The 23,751-nt window shown below is 46.4% G+C and overlaps 3 protein-coding genes across 4 annotated transcripts in view; 2 read left to right on the forward strand and 1 right to left on the reverse strand.

Moving 5' to 3' along the window:
- The window catches only part of PIAS4 (protein inhibitor of activated STAT 4), a 39,014-nt gene extending 35,366 nt beyond the window's left edge, over positions 1-3,648 (reverse strand). Inside the window, exon 1 of one of the 2 annotated variants that reach the window (XM_081895658.1) lies at positions 3,578-3,648. In XM_081895658.1, coding sequence (XP_081751784.1) covers positions 3,578-3,619 — 42 coding nt within the window. In that variant the 5' untranslated portion in view covers positions 3,620-3,648. Of the gene's footprint in view, positions 1-3,573 lie in introns of both variants that reach the window. The other variant, XM_081895659.1, reaches the window with a different exon arrangement.
- TNFAIP8L1 (TNF alpha induced protein 8 like 1) overlaps positions 1-23,446 on the forward strand; it is a 228,906-nt gene extending 205,460 nt beyond the window's left edge. Inside the window, exon 3 of the transcript XR_014164263.1 lies at positions 23,145-23,446. The gene's annotated coding sequence lies outside the window, so the exon portion shown is untranslated. The remainder of the gene's footprint in view (positions 1-23,144) is intronic.
- On the forward strand, positions 9,594-20,257 carry LOC309360902 (uncharacterized protein). Its single transcript, XM_081895877.1, has 3 exons — positions 9,594-10,231; positions 16,925-17,097; positions 19,642-20,257. The coding sequence occupies exons 1-3, from the start codon at positions 9,920-9,922 to the stop codon at positions 19,937-19,939; spliced, it is 783 nt and encodes a 260-aa protein (XP_081752003.1). The 5' UTR covers positions 9,594-9,919; the 3' UTR covers positions 19,940-20,257.
- Positions 23,447-23,751: the final 305 nt, after the last annotated feature.

The following is a 23,751-nucleotide window of genomic DNA, read 5'->3' on the forward strand; positions in this document are numbered from 1 at the left end:
TCCTTACAACAGTCCTTTAAGATGGACTAGCCTCATTTCCCCCCATTTAGAGCTGGGTCTGACAGCAGCAAGACTTTCCTTGCAGCCTTCACAGTAACTGTAGCTGAAATCAAGGGCCCCTTGCACACTCCTTTCCCATTTGTGTTTTATCTATCAGATTCTGAGCCTGAGGCCAGGGGTTGTCTTATTATTGAAATTTATACGCTGCTCTGGGAGTGTCGTATGGTTCATAGACACAGAGAATCTTACGAGTTGGAAGGGATCCAAGAGTCATCTAGTCCAACCCCCTTTAACGCAGGAATCTCGGCTAAAGCATCCATGACAGATAGCCATCCAACCTCTGCCTGAAAACCTCCAAGGAAGGAGAATCCACCACTTCTCGAGGGAGTCTGTTCCACTGCTGAACAGCTCTTACTGCCAGAAAGTTTTTTTTCCGAATGTTTAGTCAGAAACTTCTTCCTTGCAACTTGAAGCCATTGGTTCAGGTCCTACCCTCCAAAGCAGGAGAAAACAAGCATGCTCCCTCCTCCATGTGACAGCCCTTGAAATATTTGAAGATGGCTATCATATCTCCTCTCAGTTTCCTCTTTTCCACGCTAAACATACCCAGCTCCTTCAAAGTGCTCCTCATAAGGCTTAGTTTCCAGACCCTTGGCCACCTTGGTTGCCCCCCTCTTCACACATTTCAGCTTGTCAACATCCTTCTTAAATTGTGGTGCCCAGAATTGGACACCGTCTTCCAGGTGTGACTAAGGCAGGATAGAGTGGTACTATGACTTCCCTTAGGGACGCGGGTGGCGCTGTGGGTTAAACCACAGAGCCTAGGACTTGCCGATCAGAAGATTGGTGGTTCGAATCCCCGCGACGGGGTGAGCGCCCGTTGCTCGGTCCCTGCTCCTGCCAACCTAGCAGTTCGAAAGCACGTCAAAGTGTAAGTACATAAATAGGTAAACGGGGGGAAGGTAAACGGCGTTTCCGTGCGCTGCTCTGGTTCGCCAGAAGCGGCTTAGTCATGCTGGCCACATGACCCGGAAGCTGTACGCCGGCTCCCTCGGCCAATAAAGCGAGATGAGCGCCGCAACCCCAGAGTCGGTCACGACTGAACCTAATGGTCAGGGTCCCTTTGCCTTTTTGACTTCCCTTGATCTGGACATTATACAGTGCAGCCTAGAACAGCATTAGCTTTTTTTGCTACTGCATCACTGTTGACTCATGTTAAGTTTGTGGTCCACCAAGACCCCTAGATCCTTTTTACATGTACTTCTAGTAAGCCAGGTGTCTTCAGGAGAGATAAAAGTGCTCTAAATAAGTAACGAATACATAAGTGCGTGGAAATTCCAGATTTCAACTGAAGGCTTCCCAGTTTGTGTCCACAGCTTACTGGAAAAAACTGGAAACCAGCCATTCCAAATTCACTCAAAGAAGTTAACTACCCTAAAGTCTTTGTTTCTGAATATTCACGAAACAAGCCAGATCCACTCTTGTAAAGTAAAAGTACAATCATTAATACAAATGGCAACACTTATAATTGTGGCTTCCTATACACGACTTTGCTTGCTATCTGAGTTGTCCATTGGTTTCACAATCGGCTCTGCATGGTTCATCTTAACAATACAGAACACACAGAGAAGGAGCCTTAAAGAATCTCACAGAAATCCCATTTTGGCAGGTGGTTTTGTGGCTTAAGAGTCTAGTTACACAGAAGATATGGCTATCAACATCTACTAGCCATGACAGCTACGCCCCTACCTCTATGGCCACAAACCGTATGCCTCTGAATGCCAGTTCAGGTAGAGGAGAGTTGCAGTTGCACTCAGGCCTCCCATCGTGGCATCTGGTTGGTCACTGTGAGAATAGGATTCTGGACTAGATGGGTCAGAGCATGATCCAGCAAGGCCCTTCATAGGTCCTTATGTGCCACAGAAATGCATTTATAGCTTTTTCTGTTATTATCCACATGCGTGCATATACAAGGTAAACAAGTGGAGTTTGGATTTGATATCCTGCCTTTCACTCCCTTTAAGGAGTCTCAAAGCGGCTAACATTCTCCTTTTCCTTCCTCCCCCACAACAAACACTCTGTGAGGTGAGTGGGGCTGAGAGACTTCAAAGAAGTGTGACTGGCCCAAGCTCACCCAGCAGTTGCATGTGGAGGAGCGGAGACTCGAACCCGGTTCCCCAGATTACGAGACTACCGCTCTTAACCACTACACCACACTGGCTCTCAACAGGTCAACACATTTAACAGGTCAACACATCTCTTGGTGAACGGCCAAGAGATGTGTTGACCTGTTAAATGTTTCAGATTCACCCTCCTCTGTTAAAACCGCTAAGGTTCCAAATTAACAACACACACACACACACATGTATGAACAATAAATATCTGTCAGGAGAGAGCCAGCACCTGACAAATCCAGTTCACAAACGTGCTTCAAGCAGAATAAACATGTTTCACTTTCTAAAAGGTACTGCCACGCTCGGTGGGTGCCCATGTTGGCTGCGCAGCAGGCGAACCCTTACCTAGAAGTCCGGTGATTTCCAATCAGGCATGTACAGTGGTACCACGGGTTACATACGCTTCAGAAATATTACCTTGGGTTAAGAGCTTTGCTTCAGGATGAGAACAGAAATCGTGCTCCAGCAGCACGGCGGCAACAGGAGGCCCCATTAGCTAAAGTGGGGCTTCAGGTTAAGAACAGTTTCAGGTTAAGAACGGACATCTGGAATGAATTAAGTACTTAACCCAAGGTACTTAGGTTAAGTACTTAACCCAAAGTCATGCCTCAGGTTAAGAACAGTTTCAGGTTAAGAACGGACCTCCAAAACGAATTAAGTACTTAACCTGAGGTACCGCTGTACACAACTGCCAAGCTGCTGTTCCAGGCGACTTAACCAGCAAGTAAACCACCCCCTGAACCCAAGGGGGGCTTACTCCTGAGTAAGACCTGCGTAAGATTGCACTTTGCTGCAATAGGGCGTTGTTGAAGCCGCTGTCGTGTTCTTGTTTTGTTTCCGCTTTCAACGCACAGGTATCAATCAGGATTAGATCAGCTCCAAACAAACCGTCCCCCCCCAAAAAAATCCACCTTGCAGGGTTGCTGGCAACTCCTCCTGGCTGTCCAAAAGATGCCCCCCAAGGAAGGGCTGGCAGGAGGGCGAGATCAAAGGCATGTAAACAAACAAACAGACAGGCATACAAACAAACAAACCCTTCTGGGGGGGGTGAGAGGAAATGGAGAGGGTCTTCTCTGGCATGGGGGGGGGCTGTCTTGAAGGTGGGGGTGGGAAAGCAGCAGCAGGTAGGGAGAGTGGGGGGGATTGGTGAGGGGGGGTCGTCCCTGAGGGGGGTGGGGAGGCCGCCCCCTCCCTGGGGACGAGGGGGCGGGGCTTGTGGCTGCCCCTCCCCTTTAGCCCCGCCCCTCCCTCCTCAGGTCCCCTCCCTCGGGCGGAGATTCATAGGGTCGTGTGTCCCCCCCCCCCAATATACCTCAGTGAGGGGGGGACGGGGCGCCCCCTCGGCCCCCCGCTTCTCCTCCCCCTCCCTCCCTTCCCCTCCCTCTCCTCTTTCACTCACTCACTTTCGCCTCCACCAGCTCCGCCGCCATCTTGGCTTCCAGCATCCAACGCGCCGGGAACAGGTGGAGGGAGGGGCGGGGGGAGAAGAAAGAGAAGAGCCGCCCGCGTCACGTGACGGGGGGAACGTCAACGGCTCGGCGCCGCGGCTCGGCCAATCCGGAGCGCGCGTCTCCTCGCTTCTTTCCCCGCCCCCCGTCCTCTTTCCACCAATCAGCGTCGACGCTCCGTACAAAAAAAAAAAACCCTCTCCTGACGTGCGCCGCCGGAGACGAGGAGCGCATGCGCGCCAAGCGACCCGGCGAAGCTTTTTCGGGCCGGCCTCTCGCCAGAAGAGGGGAGAGGCGGCGCATGCGCACAGAGGCGGCAAGCCTACCCGCCTTGGCCGCTTCCTCTTCCCGAGAAAGAGCGGTGACGACGCGTGGCCACGCCCAGCCGGCTCTTAAAGAGACACTCACCCCCCCCCCCAAAAAAAGGGAAAATAATTTGCGGGCAGCATTTAATCTGTGGTCATATTTAGGTTCGATTTAACCTTAGGAGAGGATTTTGTAGTGGCTAGGGTTGGTTTAAATGGACGAATAGCAGTATGGTTAGGGAGGCCCTCTGGGCATGTGCAGAGTGCATTTCAGAGGCCCACCAAGTAGCCACAATTCTAAATTAATTTGAAAGGCAGGATGTGAATCTAATGGATAAAACAACGCCACACACCCACTTTGGGGGAGGATAAGCTGAATCGGTAGAACATGAGAGTCTTAATCTCAGAGTTGTGGGTTCCAATCCCACGGTGGGCAAAAGATTCCTTCATTGCAGGGGGGTGGGCTGGATGACCCCACGGGGTCTCTTCCAATTCTGTCATTCATCTTCGTTCCACTCTGTCAAAAATCCCATGTGGACTGATCGTTATCACCACCATAATCATTGATTAAATTTACCAGTCGGTCGTGACCCAAAGGTATCCAAGCAACTTGCAGCAATATATATATTGTATGCATACATAATTTCAAAGGGGCAGAGGAAGCAGGGACCAAATTGCAAACATGTGCTGGATTGTGGAGAAAGCTAGAGAGTTCCAGAAAGACATCTGCTTCATTGACTATGCAAAACCCTTTGACTGTGTCGACCAGAGCAAACTATGGCAAGTTCTTAAAGAAATGCCTGATCACCTCATCTGTCTCCTGAGAAATCTCTATGTGGGACAAGAAGCTACAGTTAGAACTGGATATGGAACAACTGACTGGTTCAAAATTGGGAAAGGAGTACGGCAAGGCTGTATATTGTCTCCCTGCTTATTTAACTTATATGCATAATTCATCATGCGAAAGCCTGGGCTGGATGAATCCCTAGCCGGAATTAAGATTGCCGGAAGAAATATCAACAACCTCAGATATGCAGATGACACAACCTTGATGGCAGAAAGTGAGGAGGAATTAAAGAACCTTTTATTTAGGGTGAAAGAGGAGAGCGCAAAATATGGTCTGAAGCTCAACATCAAAAAAACGAAGATCATGGCCACTGGTCCCATCACCTCCTGGCAAATAGAAGGGGAAGAAATGGAAGCAGTGAAAGATTTTACTTTCTTGGGCTCCATGATCACTGCAGATGGTGACAGCAGCCAGGAAATTAAAAGATGCCTGCTTCTTGGGAGAAAGGCAATGGCAAAACTAGACAGCATCTTAAAAAGCAGAGACATCACCTTACCAACAAAGGTCCATATAGTTAAAGCCATGGTTTTCCAGTAGTGATGTATGGAAGTGAGAGCTGGACCATAAAGATTGCTGATCGCCGAAGAATGGATGCTTTTGAATTCTGGTGCTGGAGGAGACTCTTGAGAGTCCCATGGACTGCAAGAAGATCATATCCATTCTGAAGGAAATCAGCCCTGAGTGCTCACTGGAAGGACAGATCCTGAAGCTGAGGCTCCAAGACTTTGACCACCTCATGAGAAGAGAAGACTCCCTGGAAAAGACCCTGATGCTGGGAAAGATGGAGGGCACAAGGAGAAGGGGACGACAGAGGACGAGATGGTGGGACCGTGTTCTCGAAGCCAGCAGCATGAGTTTGACCAAACTGCAGGAGGCAGTGGAAGACAGGAGTGCCTGACATGCTCTGGTCCAGGGGATCACGAAGAGTCGGATATGACTAAACAACTAAACAACTACTAACCTTAGGAGAGGGTTTTGTAGTGGCTAGGCTCAGATTCAGTGGACGAACAGCAATATGGTTAGGGAGGCCCTCTGGGCATGTGCAGAGTGTATTTAAGAGGCCCACCAAGTAGCCACAATTTAAAAATAATTTGAAAGGCAGGATGTGAATCTAACAGATAAAGCAACACCACACCCCCCACTTGGGGGGGGGATAAGCTGAATCGGTAGAACATGAGAGTCTTAATCTCAGGGTTGTGGATTCCAGCCCCATGGTGGGCAGGGAGTGGGCTGGATGACCCCACGGGGTCCCTTCCAACTATGATTCTGTCATTCATCTTCAAAATGCCATTGGACTGATCATTATCGTCACCATAATCATTGATTAAATTTACCGGTCGCTTGAGACCCAAAGGTATCCAAGCAACTTACAGCAATACGTATTTTATACATACATAATACGCTATGAAAGTGGGGGGGGGGAGCAGGAAAACTGTGCAATACACCAATGTCTTGTCAATTTATTTACCCCCCTGCCTTGCATCACCAGTGTCAAGGGGTCTAGTAATGCCACAGTTTTCAGAATTCTGGAAAATCAGAAGAAGTGGCAAAAGAGGCAAAAATTATATATCATAGCTGATATATAGAGAGGAAAGAGGAAAGAAAATAAATAACAGATAACCACACGTGTTTACTATAAAGACAGCATTTCAGTTTTCTATAGATTTCAGATATTTACTACAGCCTTTGGCGGTGGGCGTTGTATTTCTGTATCTTTTAAAATATAAGCCACACTGCACAGACATTTTTCCTGCCCCTCATAACAATCTAGCATAGCTTTTCTACTGCTGCCAGCTTGCAGACTGACTCTTCTTCCTTCAGCTCAGCACACCTTTGTGACACTGAATAAATCAGCAGTAATGTATGGATGCAAATGTTTCAGAAACTTCCTGCAGATTTTGGCTTGGAGGACGCAGCCTTGAGCTCATTGGAAGCCCAGAGCCTGTGAAGCTTGTTCGAAACTAGTTGGACAGAGGGTTGCTATATATCAGAAAGTGAAAATCCAGACCAAAAAGTTGTTGAGGTTTTAGAGCTTTTCCCCCCCATATAAATCGCCAAAATTGCCATTTCCGAAACGTCCGGATTTTCCCAGACAGGGTGAGCTCCTGTTGCTCGGTCCCTGCTCCTGCCAACCTAGTAGTTCAAAAGCACGTCAAAGTGCAAGTAGATAAATAGGTACCACTCCAGCGGGAAGGTAAACAGCGTTTCCGTGTGCTGCTCTGGTTCGCCAGAAACGGCTTAGTCATGCTGGCCACATGACCCGGAAGCTGTACGCCGGCTCCCTCAGCCAATAAAGTGAGATGAGCGCCGCAACCCCAGAGTCAGACACGACTTTTACTAATCCCATCTTTTGGCCTCAAAGTCTCCCAGAGCTGCGTGTGGCACCGTAAGTAAAATCTGCCAAAACTCCATGAAAACAGGATGCCCAAATAATCCCTTGATAAAAACAGTATCTAAAAATTGTTATTAAGTAGAGGTCCCGCCTTGCCTGAGTGGGGCATGAATTCAATTCACATTTAAAGGCAAATCTACGTAATTCACACTTTATGAAACTATATGTGAACTGAAACACAGCCATATAATAATAATATTATTGTTTTTTAAAGACATCTGAAGGCAACACTGTTTAGGGAAGTTTTTAATGTTTAATGCTGTAGTGTGTTTTTACTATTCAATGGGGAGCCGCCCAGGACAACCCCCAGTTAAATTCCCAGCATCTCCAGGTAGGCCTGGGCAGAGGCAAAGCAATCTGCTCTGGTACCTGGACCGGCGCTTGTCCCAGGGGGCATGGCACGCTTCCCAGGGGGCGTGGTGCGCATCCCAGGGGGCGTGGCACTCATTGCAGGAGGTATGGCGCGTGTCCCAGGGGCATAGCTGTCAACTTACAGATTTGAAAATAAGGGACCAGCAGCCTCGAAAATAAGGGATCAGCAGCCAAAATAAGGGATTTTCCAAGCACAGGTATGTTCAACTTCTGAGCCCCTCCGAGCCAAAGGCGGAAAGCTCAGCCAGCAGCCAAACGAAACCTCAAGCGGTGGTTCCCACAGCGCAGCAACCCGGCAAAGGGGATGCAGCAAGGAAAACCACCGTCGCCTCTCCGCTGGGAAGCGCTGAGCAAAGGCGAGTCCCCAGGCAACGCGGCCGATTTGATCGGCACAAGGCATGCAAGCTCCACCCCTCAGTCGTTCTTAGACTCCTTATTGGGTGAGCAACACAGCCAAGCAACACAGTTGGAGCCTCCCTCCTCCCTGGCCGGCAGGGAGGGAGGGAGAGGAGCTGCTTCCTTTGAAACCTGGGAAATTTAAGGGACATCATCAGTAAGGGACAGCAGCAGGACACGGCGCTGGGATAAGGGACTTTCCTGCCAAATAAGGGACAGTTGACAGCTATGCCCAGGGGGTGCGCCGCTGATCGGGGGTCGGCATTTTGTCACACACACCCCTTTTGAATGGCACCTGGGTTCGTCCACCCCCCTCGCCCCCACCTCGGAACGCCCCCAGTCTGAAACCCTAGGGCAGGGTTCCCCAAACTTGACTGTTAATATTTGGGCAACTTTTCTGCTGTACTTTATTGGAAGGAGAAAGTTCTTTCCTTAATAACAATTTAAACAATTTATTTAACTTTAAAAAGGTAACATTATAGCATATGTATCCGTGTTTGTTAACTGATGTGGTTAAACCATTTTTAAAAAGAAGCTCAGACTGAGTTTTAGCACACATGAAAAACTTAAAGCAAATCCTTATTTCCTGATGAATACCCTTTGGACCAGGCGCTCCGAATCTGGGTCCTCCAGCTGTTGTTGGACTACAACTCTCATCATCCCTAGCGAGCAGGACCAGTGGTCAGGGATGATGGGAACTGTAGTTCCAAAACAGCTGGAGACAAGGCATAGTCGAGCTAGAGAAACGTGATGTAGGGCAGCTTTCTGCATTCCTGTTCTGTGCGGCTTCAATATCTGCAGCAGCCTCTTACTTTCCTGAATTTGGAATTTGCTCTGATATACCGTATTTTCCGCTCTATAAGACGCACCAGACCACAAGACACACCTAGTTTTTGGAGGAGGAAAACAAGAAAAAAAAATATTCTGGATCTCAAAAGCCAGAACAGCAAGAGGGATCGCTGCGGAATGAAAGCAGCAATCCCTCTTGCTGTTCTGGCTTCTGGGATAGCTGCGCAGCCTGCACTCGCTCCATAAGACGCACACACATTTCCCCTTACTTTTTAGGAGGGAAAAAGTGAGTCTTATAGAGCAAAAAATATGGTATTTTAGGAATTACTCCTTAGCTTGCCAGCTGTCCTGAGCACAGCCATTGCAGATAGTTATTATTATTATTATTATTATTATTATTATTATTATTATTATTATTATTATTATTTGTACCCCGCCCATCTGGCTGGGTTTCCCCAGCCACTCTGGGTGGCTTTCAACAAAGACCAAAAATACACAAAAATGTCACACATTTAAAACTTCCCTGAACAGGGCTGCCTTCAGATGTCTTTTAAAAATAGGAAAGCTGCTTATTTCCTTGACATCTGATGGGAGGGCATTCCACAGGGCGGGTGCCACTACCGAGAAGGCCCTCTGCCTGGTTCCCTGTAGCTTTGCTTCTCACATTGAGGGAACCACCAGAAGGCCCTCAGAGCTGGACCTCAGCGTCTGGGAAGAACGATGGGGGTGGAGACGCTCCTTCAGGTATACTGGGCCGGATGCAGAAGGGCAGGATTAAAGCGAAAACAAAAATCCCAATGAAAGGAAATAAAAACGGTTCCTCTTTTGTTTTCCTAGACCCTCCTGTGACCCCCTCCCTGAACCCCCCCCCCCGTCTCCTCCAGCTGCCGCCAACCTGTTGGTAAACCCAGCTCAGAATTCCTGTATCCCGAGCGGATTAATCAATGTATTTATTAGGCTTAGATGCCAAATCCCGCTAAAGCTAAGTCTTTGCCAGATAAACAGGCTGCTTTGCGGAGGCAGCCCGTTTGTGAAAACACAATTAGCAAACCCTGTAATCTGCACTAATTACAAGCCCAGCCCTTGGGAGACGCTTCTGTTTCCGCCGCTGCCCCAACGCAGCTCCTGGACTTTGCTGGACTTCCAGGACCAGGGAAGATGAGCTGAGATCAAGGGCACCCCAAGTTGCGTCCGCCATGGAAAGGGCAGAGGCAGAGGTCCAGAGGAAACCTAATGTCTCCTTCACCATTGACTACCTCCTTTTTGAGAACAGGAAACCACCCCGTAGAGACCTAGAACCGGGGGGCAAGCAAGGAAGGGCAGAAGGGAGAGGCGTCGCAGAGACAGAGCAACCTGGACCTCACGCACCTCCAGATCTCCTGGACAAACCCAACCAGTCTTACATCGCCCTTATTTCGACCGCCATTCTCTCCTCGCCGGAGAAGAAGCTTTTGCTGTCCGATATCTACCAGTGGATTATGGATAAATACCCATACTTCAAAAACAAGGTGAGTTACACCAACAGGTAGCTTGGAGAACATGGGCAGAGAGGTCCTCACTTTGAACTACCTTTCAGACTCACCCAACCTAGAACCCTCGTCCATTGAGCAAGCCAACTTGGTGGGCGAGGACACGGCTGGTTTCTTTCCAGGGTACATTGGCCGAGAGTCATCGGACCCCAGAGGAAGCTGCCTTTTCCCAGCACAGACCATCGGTCCATCTAAGCTCAGTATTGTCCATGGTACTTGGCTGCATCTCTCCAGGTTTTTGGGCCAGAGCCCTACCTGCTAAGGATTGAAGGTGGGACCTTCTGCATGCAAAGTAGATGTTCCACCACCGAATTGCGGCCCTTGCCTTATACAGTCCTGCTAGTTGGCAGGTCTCCGAGAACAGTCCTCTGTTTGAAGAGGAAAGGTTGTCCCGTTCCAGTCCAGTTAAAAGATAACAAACTTCTAAGGTTCATGAAGTGGTCCATTGACAGTTAGACCCACAGAAGGCTGATGAAACATAGAGATGATCTAGTCACCAACCCCTGCACTATGACGAGGTTTAATGGGTTGTATCCTACCAGATTTAGGTTTGATGAGGCCCTAAGCTACTGAAGGTAATGGGGCCCTTTATATGTCCAGCTGTCCTTTGTCAACAACAAATTGTCGCTGTTTCTGTGTGTTGAATATACCGTATTTTTTGCTCTATAAGACTCTCTTTTTCCCTCCTAAAAAGTAAGGGGAAATGTGTGTGCGTCTTACGGAGCGAATGCAGGCTGCGCAGCTATCCCAGAAGCCAGAACAGCAAGAGGGATTGCTGCTTTCACTGCGCAGCGATCCCTCTTGCTGTTCTGGCTTCTGAGATTCAGAATATTTTTTTTTCTTGTTTTCCTCCTCCAAAAACTAGGTGCGTCTTGTGATCTGGTGTGTCTTATAGAGCGAAAAATACAGTATGCTATATGGTAATTTACGGACCTAATAGGTATCTAAAGCCATTTGCACATAACAAAATATTTAATTTATCAAAGTAATTGTTGAACTGAAATACAGTTGAGAAGAAGTATATTAACAGTGAAATATAATTAAGAAGAAGTATATTAACAGTGAAATATAATTAAGAAGAAGTATATTTTTTGGGGGAGCCCAAAGCTTTAGCTTGTTCAGCTTACATGTAAATCTGGCACTGTATCCAACACTAGTCCTGCTGAAATTAATGGATCTAGATTAGCCATGTTCATTGATTTCAACGGATCTAATAGCATTGGATTCCACCCAATTCACCCTTTTCTGTTTCGAGTTCTTATTTCCAAATGTGCATGCAAAATATATGCAAATCAGACCCTCTTCCCCCCTCCCTTTTGGCGATACGTAAGTGGCCGTCCTTTTCACGAGACTGGGGCGTCGGACGCCAGTGACATAATTTCTTGGCCTATTTAACGCCCAGTTCTCTTCTCACTGTGTCTGGGGATATCTCAGCAGAAATCCCTAGGGCTCGGGACAGAAGCTCAAAACATTATAGGAGAGTCCTGCCAAACAGTGGTAACTCTCAAGCAGCTCTGCTGCAGAGGGTACAAATTTACTTTCCTGTTGTTGCTGTTGTTTAGTCGTTTAGTCGTGTCCGACTCTTTGTGACCCCCTGGACCAGAGCACGCCAGGCACTTCTGTCTTCCACTGCCTACCGCAGTTGGGTCAAACTCATGTTTGTGGCTTCGAGAACACTGTCCAACCATCTCGTCCTCTGTCGTCCCCTTCTCCTTGTGCCCTCCATCTTTCCCAACATCAGGGTCTTCTCCAGGGAGTCTTCTCTTCTCATGAGGTGGCCAAAGTCTTGGAGCCTCAGCTTCAGGATCTGTCCTTCCAGTGAGCACTCTGGGCTGATTTCCTTCAGAATGGAGAGGTTTGATCTTCTTGCAGTCCGTGGGACTCTCAAGAGTCTCCTCCAGCACCAGAATTCAAAAGCATCCATTCTTCGGCGATCAGCCTTCTTTATGGTCCAGCTCTCACTTCCATACATCACTACTGGGAAAACCATAGCTTTAACTATACGGACCTTTGTTGGCAAGGTGATGTCTCTGCTTTTTACTTTCCTATCTACTCCCTTTTTTGAGCTTCTGACTTGCAAACATTAAGTCTAGAGAGCATCCCTTTGCTAGGCTTGCGGGGAGAAAGTTGATTCCCTCTGCAATTTAACAAACAACTACAAAACTCCCACCGTTTTGAGCCGAAACAGAGTTATCCTTTGAAATCCGTGCTTCTCCAGATTCCGTGGTGCAGAGATACACGCCTTAGAGGAAAGGGTGCGTAAATTCATTAAAATAACACAGAAAGATGTATTATATTAGGAGGAGCTGCTTGCAAAAGTTTGTACTGCAGTCTAAACCAGTGTTTCCCAACCTTGTGCCTCCAGCTGTTTTTGAACTACAATTCCCATCATCCCTGACCACTGGTCTTGCTAGCTAGGGATGATGGGAGTTGTAGGCCAAAAACATCTGGAGGCACAAGGTTGGGAAACACTGGTCTAAACAGCATCATCCAAAATGTTGTTCGTTCGGAGAAAATTGCACTGAAATGGTAACGGATTTTCCTGAGGACTTTATTCTTGGAAATTGCGGCGGAATTCAAGAGTAGGAGGGAATTAGAAGCTGAGAGGAACACAAACTGACAGATATGTCTGCCTGTATTAAATCTCGCCAGACCGCAGCAAGTTCTGGGGCCACTCTGATGACCCAAGGATCACAAGTTGACCTTGAGGAGCAATGGAGCACTAGTATCAATCAATCAATCAATCAATCAATCTTTATTATGGTCCAGAGACCCAACAAATCATTACAAATCAATACACAATTCATACAGCCTACCTCCAGGTTAATCAAGCATTTTGTTTAGAATTTAGGGCTCATTTGTTCTTGCAACCATCGATAAAACCTTTGCCACTGCTAACGTTCTAGCATTTGTCCGGTCTTCCAGTAGGAACCTGACATAGTGAGCCTCTGATTTTTGTGCTCATATTTTGCACAATGCAACAAAATATGTTTTATGGAATAGATGTCTTGAGAACACGAGCAAAGTCTGTCCTGGTAGGGAACTCCTCTCAACACTGCAGAGGGAAAGACGTTTAGTCTGGCTTTGGTGAAAGGCCTTCGGTAGTTTGGTACTGTCAGGTTTTTAATGTAAGATGTTAGCTTAAAGACATACCTATATTGAACTCCTACTGCCAGCGGACTACAGACTGCGTGTGATCGAGATCACAAGTCACTGTGGGAACACTAATAATATTTCAAGACTAATAACACTAATAATATCTAATAATATCTCAAAGTAGCTGTTTTACTACAAAGGAATTTCAGAAATTGACTGGAAAGAGAAGCTGCTGAATTGCAACTTATCACCAAACTTAAAACCATGGAGAGACCTGGTCTGAACAAAGACATTGGATTCTTATCTCATTATACATGACAAAGCCATTTTTCACCTTCTCACCCCTTGCTTTTTCCTGTAAGACCTATTGCAGTCGTTAAGAGTCGTCAACAGGCTCATCACAGCTATCTGCCAATCACCCATTCCCACCACCCTTCTGAGTAATACCCCTCCCCACCTTCTCACTATATAGAAGGGTCTGGTGACTTCTGTTTCAGTGTATCTGAAGAAGTGTGCATGCACATGAAAGCTCATACCAAGAACTAACTTAGTTGGTCTTTAAGGTGCTACTGGAAGGAATTTTGTTTTGTTTTGAATATTTCAAGAGTTGGCAACGAAGCTTCAAGTGGCTATTAAACCAAAAGCTCGCCACCAATTTATCTCAGTTGCCACCAGACAGTTGCCTGCGGGACATTTTGAGGGTAAATAGGGGACTGAAAAACGTATGCTACTTCCGACAAGTAAAAATCAGATTAAAGTAAATAAACAAGGTTTTTGATTGATAATAAAGACATTGGCTGATTGTACAAACAAGGTTTGGAGTTAGGTTATTATTGTTGTTGCTTGTTTGCTTGTTTTATTAAATTTGTACCTTGCCCTTCATCCGAAGATCCCAGGACGGTTCACAACAGAAAAACAAAACAAGAACAAAGCACATAATAAAAGAAAAACAAACCAATCCCACAAAGAACATTTAAAAAGCCCTAGAATGTTAATCAGCTGAAGGCCTGGGTGAAGAGAAACGTTTTGTTTTTTTAATTTATTAAATTGGTATTTAATGGTTTGTTTATTAAATCGGTTAAATCATTACATTGAATAGTGGGATCTGCAACAAAATGTTGCAGCCTGGAGTTCTCCTGTTCAGCGTGCCAGCCAGCCAGCCAGCCGTGCCCTATTCTGGATTCTCCATTCCCACCCACCCACCCCTCCTCATTTACCACCACATCAACCCTGCGAGGTAGGTTAGCCTGAGAGTGATTGACAAAATGCAAATGAAACAGAGATGTCTTCAATAAACACCATAAAGACGTGATACCCAAGACCAGAAAGCATTTAGATTAGATATGGAAGCGACGGAAATCAATCAATGAAATTTTATTATATTATTATTTTCATACTGAGATATTTGTAGAATAAACATGGAAGAAATTCTTCCAACTTTTCTTCTCCTTTTCTCTTTTTTTCCTTTTCTTCTTTTGTTCCTTTGTTCATATATATATGTGCTTCTTTGAAATATATACTGTATGTATGTATTTGCAATATTTTGTTTATATTTTGGTTTTTAAAAAAAATAATATTTATTAAGGTTTTAAAGGTTACAAAAAGAAAAAAAAATAACATCATATTAAACAACATCAAAAACAACACATCATAATAAGAAAAAAAAGAAAATGCAAAAACAGAAAAATAAAGTCCATTAAAAAAAAATAACACATCAAATCTTCCCATAACTTATCTTTCGTTAGCTTGTTTCCTTGACCTCCTCACACCTCCTTTTTTTGTATTCCAGTTCGGTTAACTATTTCCATCTTTTCCAATTTTTGTCCTGTAATTTATCTTAATATGATATAACTTTACTTTCCCTCGTTTCACCAATTAACAGTCTATTTCTTCCTAATCCTTTATAAAATTTCTGCTAAAACCACATAAGTTCATTCCAACATCTTTATTTTGTTTATATTTTGTAACAATTATGATACATAAATTAAAACTTTAATTAAAAAATTAATTAATTAAAAAAATAAATAAATTTTTAATTAAAATTTAAAAAAGGAACTACTAGTTCAAGTTTAACAGATCCCCAAAGGAACTAGTTCAAGTTTGGGTTTAACAGGTCCCCAGAGGAACTAATTCCAGTTCATGCTGGTCCCTTTACAAAATGAACTAGTTCGATTCCCAGCCAGTTCTATTCAAGTTCATCCAGACGACCCTCAGCCGAGTTTCCCCCCTCAGCATTCAGAATGTTATACGCTGTTGTGCTAAATAATAAAATATACTTAAGACTAAAGGGGAGGGGTCAGAAGTCGCACACCTTGGAATGCAAATGGTTTAATTTAAAAAAACCCCGCCAAAAAAACCCCATGATCTTTAAACTCAAAGGTCCAAAGCATCTAGAGAGTAAAATGGGCTTGAAGATTAACTAGAATTTGCTAAACGTCCTACCCCAAAATGAATTTAAAGGGGAAGCCCTCTGCACATACTCAGAGGTTAGGCTCGTTTTAAATATTGCTGCACATGTTCCAGAGCTTTAGCCCTGATCCTGCCATTTCCGCAAGCCTTTGGCCCTGTCACACCTTGCACAAATGAAAAATCTTCCCTGGCTCACTTCCTTGGCCTCCTCCAGCCGCCTAAGTCACTTCAATAACAGTGACGGCACCCAGTTAGAAAAACAAATCCTTAGAACTCTTCACTGAGGACAGCTGAAGAAAAGCGGTGCCATCATTCCAAGCCTTGTTCATAGCAGGGAGACGTTCAGCCAAACATACAGAGGCAAAACTCCCTCCTGCCATTCTGCCTGGTTGCTAAGCAAAACCTCCGCCACCCGGCAACCCCCGTTTTTACCGGCAGCAGAGTGAACCCTACAGTGGCAATTCTTGTATGCAACGGCAGCGGCTCATATACTTGTGGCCAAGGGAAGGAAAGATCACGAGGCTCCAAAAATAACAGATTGGCAAATCAAATTACAGGAATTGGTGGAGACGGCTCAACTGACTAGTAAACTCAGAGGAAACTCAAAGCAAAAATTTGCGGGAAAATGGGATGGTTATAGGAGATATGTTCAAAAATACAGTAATAGTTTTGACTCTGTGCTAGTGATAAAGGAACTCAAAGGAGATGAACAACAATTACGGATTTATTATGTTTTCAGAATGTATTAGAAAAATTATATAGAAAGGTTGATTGTTTTGTGTACATTCAAATGTAAGATAAAATATATGCAAAGGGACTTGACAGGAAGTCAAAGTTGAAGAAAAAAATTTGGAAGATAAAAGGGAAAAAAAATATTTACTTTCATTATTATCATTTTGTGTGCGGGTGTGTGGGTGTGGGTGTCTGCACATATGTGTGCTGTTGTATGCAATGTTTGGGAGGAAATAAGTGGGTAAATAACAAGTAAACTAAATATCGATGTATGTAATTTTTATTTCTTAATGATATTTAGTGGTAGTACGGCTGTATTATTTTTTTGTAGCATAAAATCATTCAATAAAAATTATTTTTTAAAAAACAAACCCCTTCGGTGGCAAACTGAATGATCCCACAACACCCCTCTTTTCCCTTTTTTTTTACGTGCAGGAGAAGAGTTGGCGCAACAGCGTGAGGCACAACCTGTCGTTGAACGAGTGCTTCATCAAAGCGGGCCGCAGCGACAACGGAAAAGGCCATTACTGGGCCATCCACCCGGCCAACTTGGAAGACTTCTCCAAGGGAGATTACCACCGTCGGAGAGCCCGGCGAAGGATCCGCAGGTGAGAGGAATCCCCGCGGCTTTGACGCTGCTCTCGCGCATAGTTGTCAACTGTCCCTTATTTGGCGGGAAAGTCCCTTATCCCAGCGCTGTGTCCCGCTGCTGTCCCTTATTGATGATGTCCCTTAAATCTCCCGGGTTTCAAAGGAAGCAGCTCCTCTCCTTCCTCCCTGCCGGCCAGGGAGGAGGGAGGCTCCAACTGTGTTGCTTGGCTGCGTTGCTCACCCAATAAGGAGTCTAAGAACGACTGGGGGGTGGAGCTTGCATGCCTTGTGCCAATCAAATTGGCCGCGTTGCCTGGGGACTCGCCTTTGCTCAGCGCTTCCCAGCGGAGAGGTGACGGTGGTTTTCCTTGCTGCATCCCCTTTGCCGGGTAGCTGCGCTATGGGAACCACCGCTTGAGGCTTCGTTTGGCTGCTGGCTGGGCTTTCCACCTTTGGCTCGGAGGGGCTCAGAAGTCGAACATACCTGTGCTCTGAAAATCCCTTATTTTGGCTGCTGATCCCTTATTTTCGAGGTTGCTGGTCCCTTATTTTCAAATCTGTAAGTTGACAGCTATGCTCTTGCGCCAAACAAATCCCCCATTTATCCCTCCTCCCAGTTCTCCATGCACCATATGATGAATGACCCCTTCTCATCCTATCCTTTAATGGGCTCTGTTAACCCTCCAGTGCCCATGAAAAGGATAAGACCTTTAGCCCTCTGGCTGACCTCAGCTTGACCTCCCCAAAACCAAAAGGAAGGCCCGCTCTCCTGTTTTGCTTTCTCCCTTCAGGGTTTGGTAAGAAAAAGCGAGGGCCATTCAGTCCTGGCGCCAAGGTCTGTTATCACGCAGGCCTATGGCCCAGCAGAGGCCGAGTCGTGTCCACCCACTGCCCGGCATTTACAGGACATTTAAATAATAATAATTTATTATTTATACCCCACCCATCTGGCTGGGTTTCCCCAGTCACTCTGGGCGGCTTCCAACAAAACACTAAAATACAATAACCTATTAAACATTGAAAGCTTCCCTAAACAGGGCTGCCTTCAGATGTCTTCTAACAGTTTGGTAGTTACCGTATTTTTTGCTCTATGAGACTCACTTTTTCCCTCCTAAAAAGTAAGGGGAAATGTGTGTGCGTCTTATGGAGCGAATGCAGGCTGCGCATCGATCCCTCTTGCTGTTCTGGCTTCTGAGATTCAGAATCCCCCCCCCCCTGTTTTCCTCCTCCAAAAACTAGGTGCATCTTATAGAGCGAAAAATACGGTAGTTTTTTCTTTGACATGTGGTGGGAGGGTGTTCCACAGGGCGGGCGCCACCACCGAGAAGGCCCTCTGCCTGGTTCCCTGTAACTTGGCTTCTCGCAGTGAGGGAACCACCAGAAGACCCTTGGAGCTGGACCTCAGTGTCCGGGCAGAACGATGGGGGTAGAGACGCTTCTTCAGGTCTACTGGTCCGAGGCCATGCAGGGCTTTAAAGGTCAGCACCAACACTTTGAATTGTGCTCAAAAAAGTACTGGGAGCCAGTGTAGATCTTTCAAGACCGGTGTTATATGGTTCCATCAGCCGCTCCCAGTCACTAGTCTACCTGCCGCATTCTGGATTAGTTGTAGTTTCCGGGTCACCTTCAAAGGTAGCCCCACGTAGAGCGCATTGCAGTAGTCCAAGCGGGAGATAACCAGAGCATGCACCGCTCTGGCGAGACAGTCTGTGGGCAGGGAGGGTCTCATCCTGCGTACCAGATGGAGCTGATAAACAGCTGCCCTGGACACACAGAATTGACCTGTGCCTCCATGGACAGCTGTGAGTCCAGAATGACAGGCATCTTTCTGCAAAGATTCCTGGGGTCTGTCGTTTGTTAAGGATGCTGTGAACTGTAGCTCTGCGAAGGGGGAACTACGATTTCCATTATTCTTTGGGCGGAGGTCCTGTGCTTTAAATGTGGGCTGTGGATATGACCCATGGTGTTCATCTTGGGCTGCAGATTCCTGCATTGCAGAGCGTTGGGCCAGATGGCAATTCTATGTTTCTATGAAATAGCGTATAAATAAATACAGCGGTACCTTGGTTCTCAAACTTAATCCGTTCCGGAAGTCCTTTCCAAAACCAAGGCATAATTTCCCAAATAAAGTAATGGAAATGCAGAATGGATTAATCCATTCCAGACTTTTAAAAACAGCAACTTGGCATTAAGTTTACTATCTGACGAGACCATTGATCCATCAAATGAAAGCAATAAACAATGTACTGCAGTCACACAATCAATCAATCAATCAGCAGCAGTCCATGCAGTCACAAAAAAGACGCAAAAACGGAAACGCAAAATAAATAGCAAATACAGACACTCAAAACGGAAGTGTGACGCTCAAAACGGAGCACGTTCGGTTTCCGAAAAACGTTGGCAAACCGGAACACTTAGTTCCGGGTTTACAGTGTTTGGGTTCCAAGTTGAGTACCAAGGAGTTTGAGAATCAAGGGACCACTGTAGATATAAACACAAAGCTGCCCCACCAAGGGCCTGTTTCCTGTGAATGTGAATTTTGGTCCTCCTCTTCTTTCCAGGATGGCGGTGAATTTCGGCTACTACCACCCATATGCTTTCTATGGACTCAGCTGCTGCTCCCCGGGGCGCTACTGCCTCTGCTGCCCTCCATACGCCCATGCCGGCCTCCCTGGCATGACTCCACCTTGCCCGCCCGGGCTGCCTCCTCTCCTAATGCCCTCGGCTGTCTCCTGGCCTCACCCTTTCTTCTCCGGAGGAGGGAAGGAGAAATCCCAGGCTGAGAAGAGGCTGAACTGGGCAGCCTGGAGCAGACCACAGCTGCAGATCGCGCCCGTCCTGGCCCACGCTAATCCGTGACGCCTTCTCCAGCGTGGGTCCACCAGCAGCTTCTGCATCAGAGATGGTGCATGGAAAAGACAATATTTTTAGGTGCTGCTTCTCTGGAGGAGGCCTGGGCTGAAAGGTTCTTCTGTCTATCCAGCCCTCAATATTCTTCCCAGGCCATGCTGTCGGAGAGAGAGGTTTGGAGGAGATATTCCTACTCTCCTGAGTTAAGCACAATGGTGATTGCTCCCAGCACGTTAAAACTTGGTTAGATTTGCATCTGCCCTTGCCCAACTTTAAACAAAAAATCCTCACAAAAAAAGGCTTAGGCTAGAATAAATCACAGGCGCTTAACTTTGCAACAACAACAAAATTGAATGTTTTACTCACAGAGTCCCCAGATATCTCCATCTGCTGGCAGTGAAATGAATAATAATAATAAAAAGTTTTCAAATGAATTAAATGGGGAAAGCACATGGTTTCCTTACGAAAAAGGATCGCGCAAACTTTTGGTTAGCAAAGATGCAGACTGTAAAATCTCATTTGTTAAGAGTTTCACTTCACTTTGCTTGTAAAAGAGGAGGAGGAGGAGCCAGAGGCTGCTGAGAGCCTAAGCCACTCCCACGTGGGTAACTTGAGCGCAGGGTTCCAGTTAACCCTTTCATGCATGCAAGTCAGTAACTGTAAACTGCAACATGCACATCCCCGCTGCTGGCCACACACACCCTGACTTGGCCACACCTCACACTGGCCGTACTCTGCAGCCCCTTCAGATCCCTTTTCCTGGCTGGAATATGTCATTGAACCAGGATTGTGCTTCTTCCTTGCCTAGAGAAAGGGGTTTGTGAGGTGTGCATGCATAAACTAGTGTTGTGCCCTGACCGCTTCAGAAAACAGGCTGCTTCCGTGCGAGACTCATTCAGCTCAGGGTCTATCCCGGTCTGCTTTGTTCTCCCACAAATCACTATTGGGCAGTAACTACCAAGCCTCCAGAATGGATAGAGCAAATTACAGATAAACAAGGCTCAGGGCCTTTTTGTGCTGAGAGCCTTTAAAAAAACAACAACACCCAAATTTTTGAAATTTGCAGGCAAAGTTAACCCTTCCGAAGGTAATGTTTTCTCAGCAATTGGTTTGGGAATTGCAAACGAGAGAGAGGTAAGGAACTTGCAGAGAAATAAATAAGTTTGGGGGCTTTTGTGCTTCGAGATACCATGAAAGCTGGGGTGGGGGGGTGGGAGAATTAAAAGTTATTTGCTCGCCGGAGGAATTCATTCCCTCGCATTATGAGCCTGATGAGCAGCCACAACATAGCTCCCTGTCCACTATCTCCCCCAAACTGGTCCAGTCAAAGCAACGGGTGTGACTGGCATCCGTTGATTTTTCAATTCATGCTCGTCAATCGACCCCATTGATTTCATTTGCTCTGCTCTGAATATAGCTTAAGTCAGGTACAACCCCAAGAATTGCATTAAAAATAAATACCGTATTTTTCGCTCTATAAGACGCACCAGACCACAAGACGCACCTAGTTTTTGGAGGAGGAAAACAAGAAAAAAACATATTCTGAATATCAGAAGCCAGAACAGCAAGAGGGATCGCTGCGCAGTGAAAGCAGCAATCCCTCTTGCTGTTCTGGCTTCTGGGATAGCTGCGCAGCCTGCATTCGCTCCATAAGACGCACACACATTTCCCCTTACTTTTTAGGAGGGAAAAGGTGAGTCTTATAGAGCAAAAAATACGGTAAATGGGAAAGGGGTTCTGAATCGTGTTGTCAGCTTTACCCTTGGAGTCTTTTCACTTTCAGACAGAGTGCATCCAGCCCCTTTCTTCAAAGCAGCATGAGATTCTTAAATCTCGGGGGCCGTTGGTTTGAGCCCCATGTTGGGCAAACAGATTCTACATTGCAGGGGGAGGGGGTTAGACTGGATGACCTTTGGAGTCCCTTACAGCTCTAATTCTGTGATTCTGTTACAATAAACCGTGTCCAAAGTAACAGTTGTTGGATTGTTGTTTACAGTCTTGTAATGTTCGGTTCACGGGACGCGGGTGGCGCCGTGGGTCAAACCACAGAGCCTAGGACTTGCCAATCAGAAGGTCGGCGGTTCGAATCCCCGCGACGGGGTGAGCTCCCATTGCTCGGTCCCTGTTCCTGCCAACCTAGCAGTTGAAAAGCACGTCAAAGTGCAAGTAGATCAATAGGTACCGCTCCGGCGGGAAGGTAAACGGCATTTCCGTGCGCTGCTCTGGTTCGCCAGAAGCGGCTTAGTCCTGCTGGCCACATGACCCGGAAGCTGTACGCCGGCTCCCTCGGCCAGTAAAGCAAGATGAGCGCCGCAACCCCAGAGTCGGTCACGGCTGGACCTAATGGGCAGGGGGTCCCTTTACCTTTACCTAACGTTCGGTTCAGGTTACGTCTTTTCAGGTTGCGTCCTGCGGCAACCCGGAAGTATCGGGAAGGGTTACTTCCGGGTTTCGCTGCTCGTACATGCGCAGACATGCAAAGTGACATCACACGCATGCGCAGAAGCGGTGAATCACAACCTGCGCATGTGCAGACACGGGTTGCGTTCCTCTCAGGTTGTGAGTGGGGCTCCGGAACGGATCCATTTCGTAACCAGAGGTACCACTGTATATCATTTCACTGTGTTTTTGAACCTTTAGTTTCATTTTGCATGCATTGGACCCACAAGGTGCAAATACATATGGGGCTTAGTTTCAGCCTCCCAATATACGTTGGGGTGGGGACGACTTTGTTGGAGACCTAATACAGAAACCGATTTGCTTGATTGCCTAAGCCTTCGTTTTTATTTAAAAACACATACACCCGCAAGGGCCTGGCCTTAATTGCTTGCCTGCTAATTGTTCCTGATGCTGTTTAATGAAAATCTCGGATCTAGGCCACTAAGTGGCATTAAGGAAGATAACATTGGCTTTTAATCCCACCAGATAAGCCCCCCTAAATCTTGTAGCGGCCTCGAAAAATAGGAAGCTTATGACACAAACTAATCTTTTAACGTTGTCATTTGCCCTTTGCACCGAAAAAGGTGTAAAGCTAATACAACACAGCTGAAGGTGCTGGGGGGGGGTGTCAGTGGGAGGGTTGAAGCAGAAACATGTCAGGTAGAAGGCAGAAAAGGAAGTCGCTGAATGGGATTTTCCCACAAGACCCAAGAATTCACCTCCATCTCTTATGTGGGATATAATACAGTGGTACCTCGGCTTACAGACACTTCAGGTTACATACGCTTCAGGTTACAGACTCCGCTAACCCAGAAATAGTGCTTCAGGTTAAGAACTTTGCTTCAGGATAAGAACAGAAATCGTGCTCCGGCGGCGCGGCAGCAGCAGGAGGCCCCATTAGCTAAAGTGGTGCTTCAGGTTAAGTACAGTTTCAGGCTAAGAACGGACCTCCAGAACGAATTAAGTACTTAACCCAAGGTACCACTGTACTTTGTTGGAAGCCGCCCAGAGTGGCTGGGGAAACCCAGCCAGATGGGTGGGGTATAAATAATAAAATTATTATTATTATTATTATTATTATTATTATTATTATTATTATTATTACACACAGTGGACTCTGGTTGAGCTTGTGGTCTACTAAACTCAAATCTTAGCACGCACAGACGCCGGTTGTGTTCTGCTCAGGTTGCGAATGGGGCTCCAGAACGGATCCCATTCGCATCCAGAGGTACCACTGTACAATAAAATATATTCTGGCTGAACATTAGGAAGAACTTTCTGAGGGTTAAGAGCTGTTTGACAGTGGAACAGACTCCCACTGAGACAATGTGGTGTAGTGGTTAAGAGCGGTGGACTCGTAATCTGGTGAACCGGGTTCGATT

This window comes from Podarcis melisellensis (genome assembly GCF_964234715.1).
Source record: "Podarcis melisellensis genome assembly, chromosome: 18".
NCBI lineage: Eukaryota > Metazoa > Chordata > Lepidosauria > Squamata > Lacertidae > Podarcis > Podarcis melisellensis.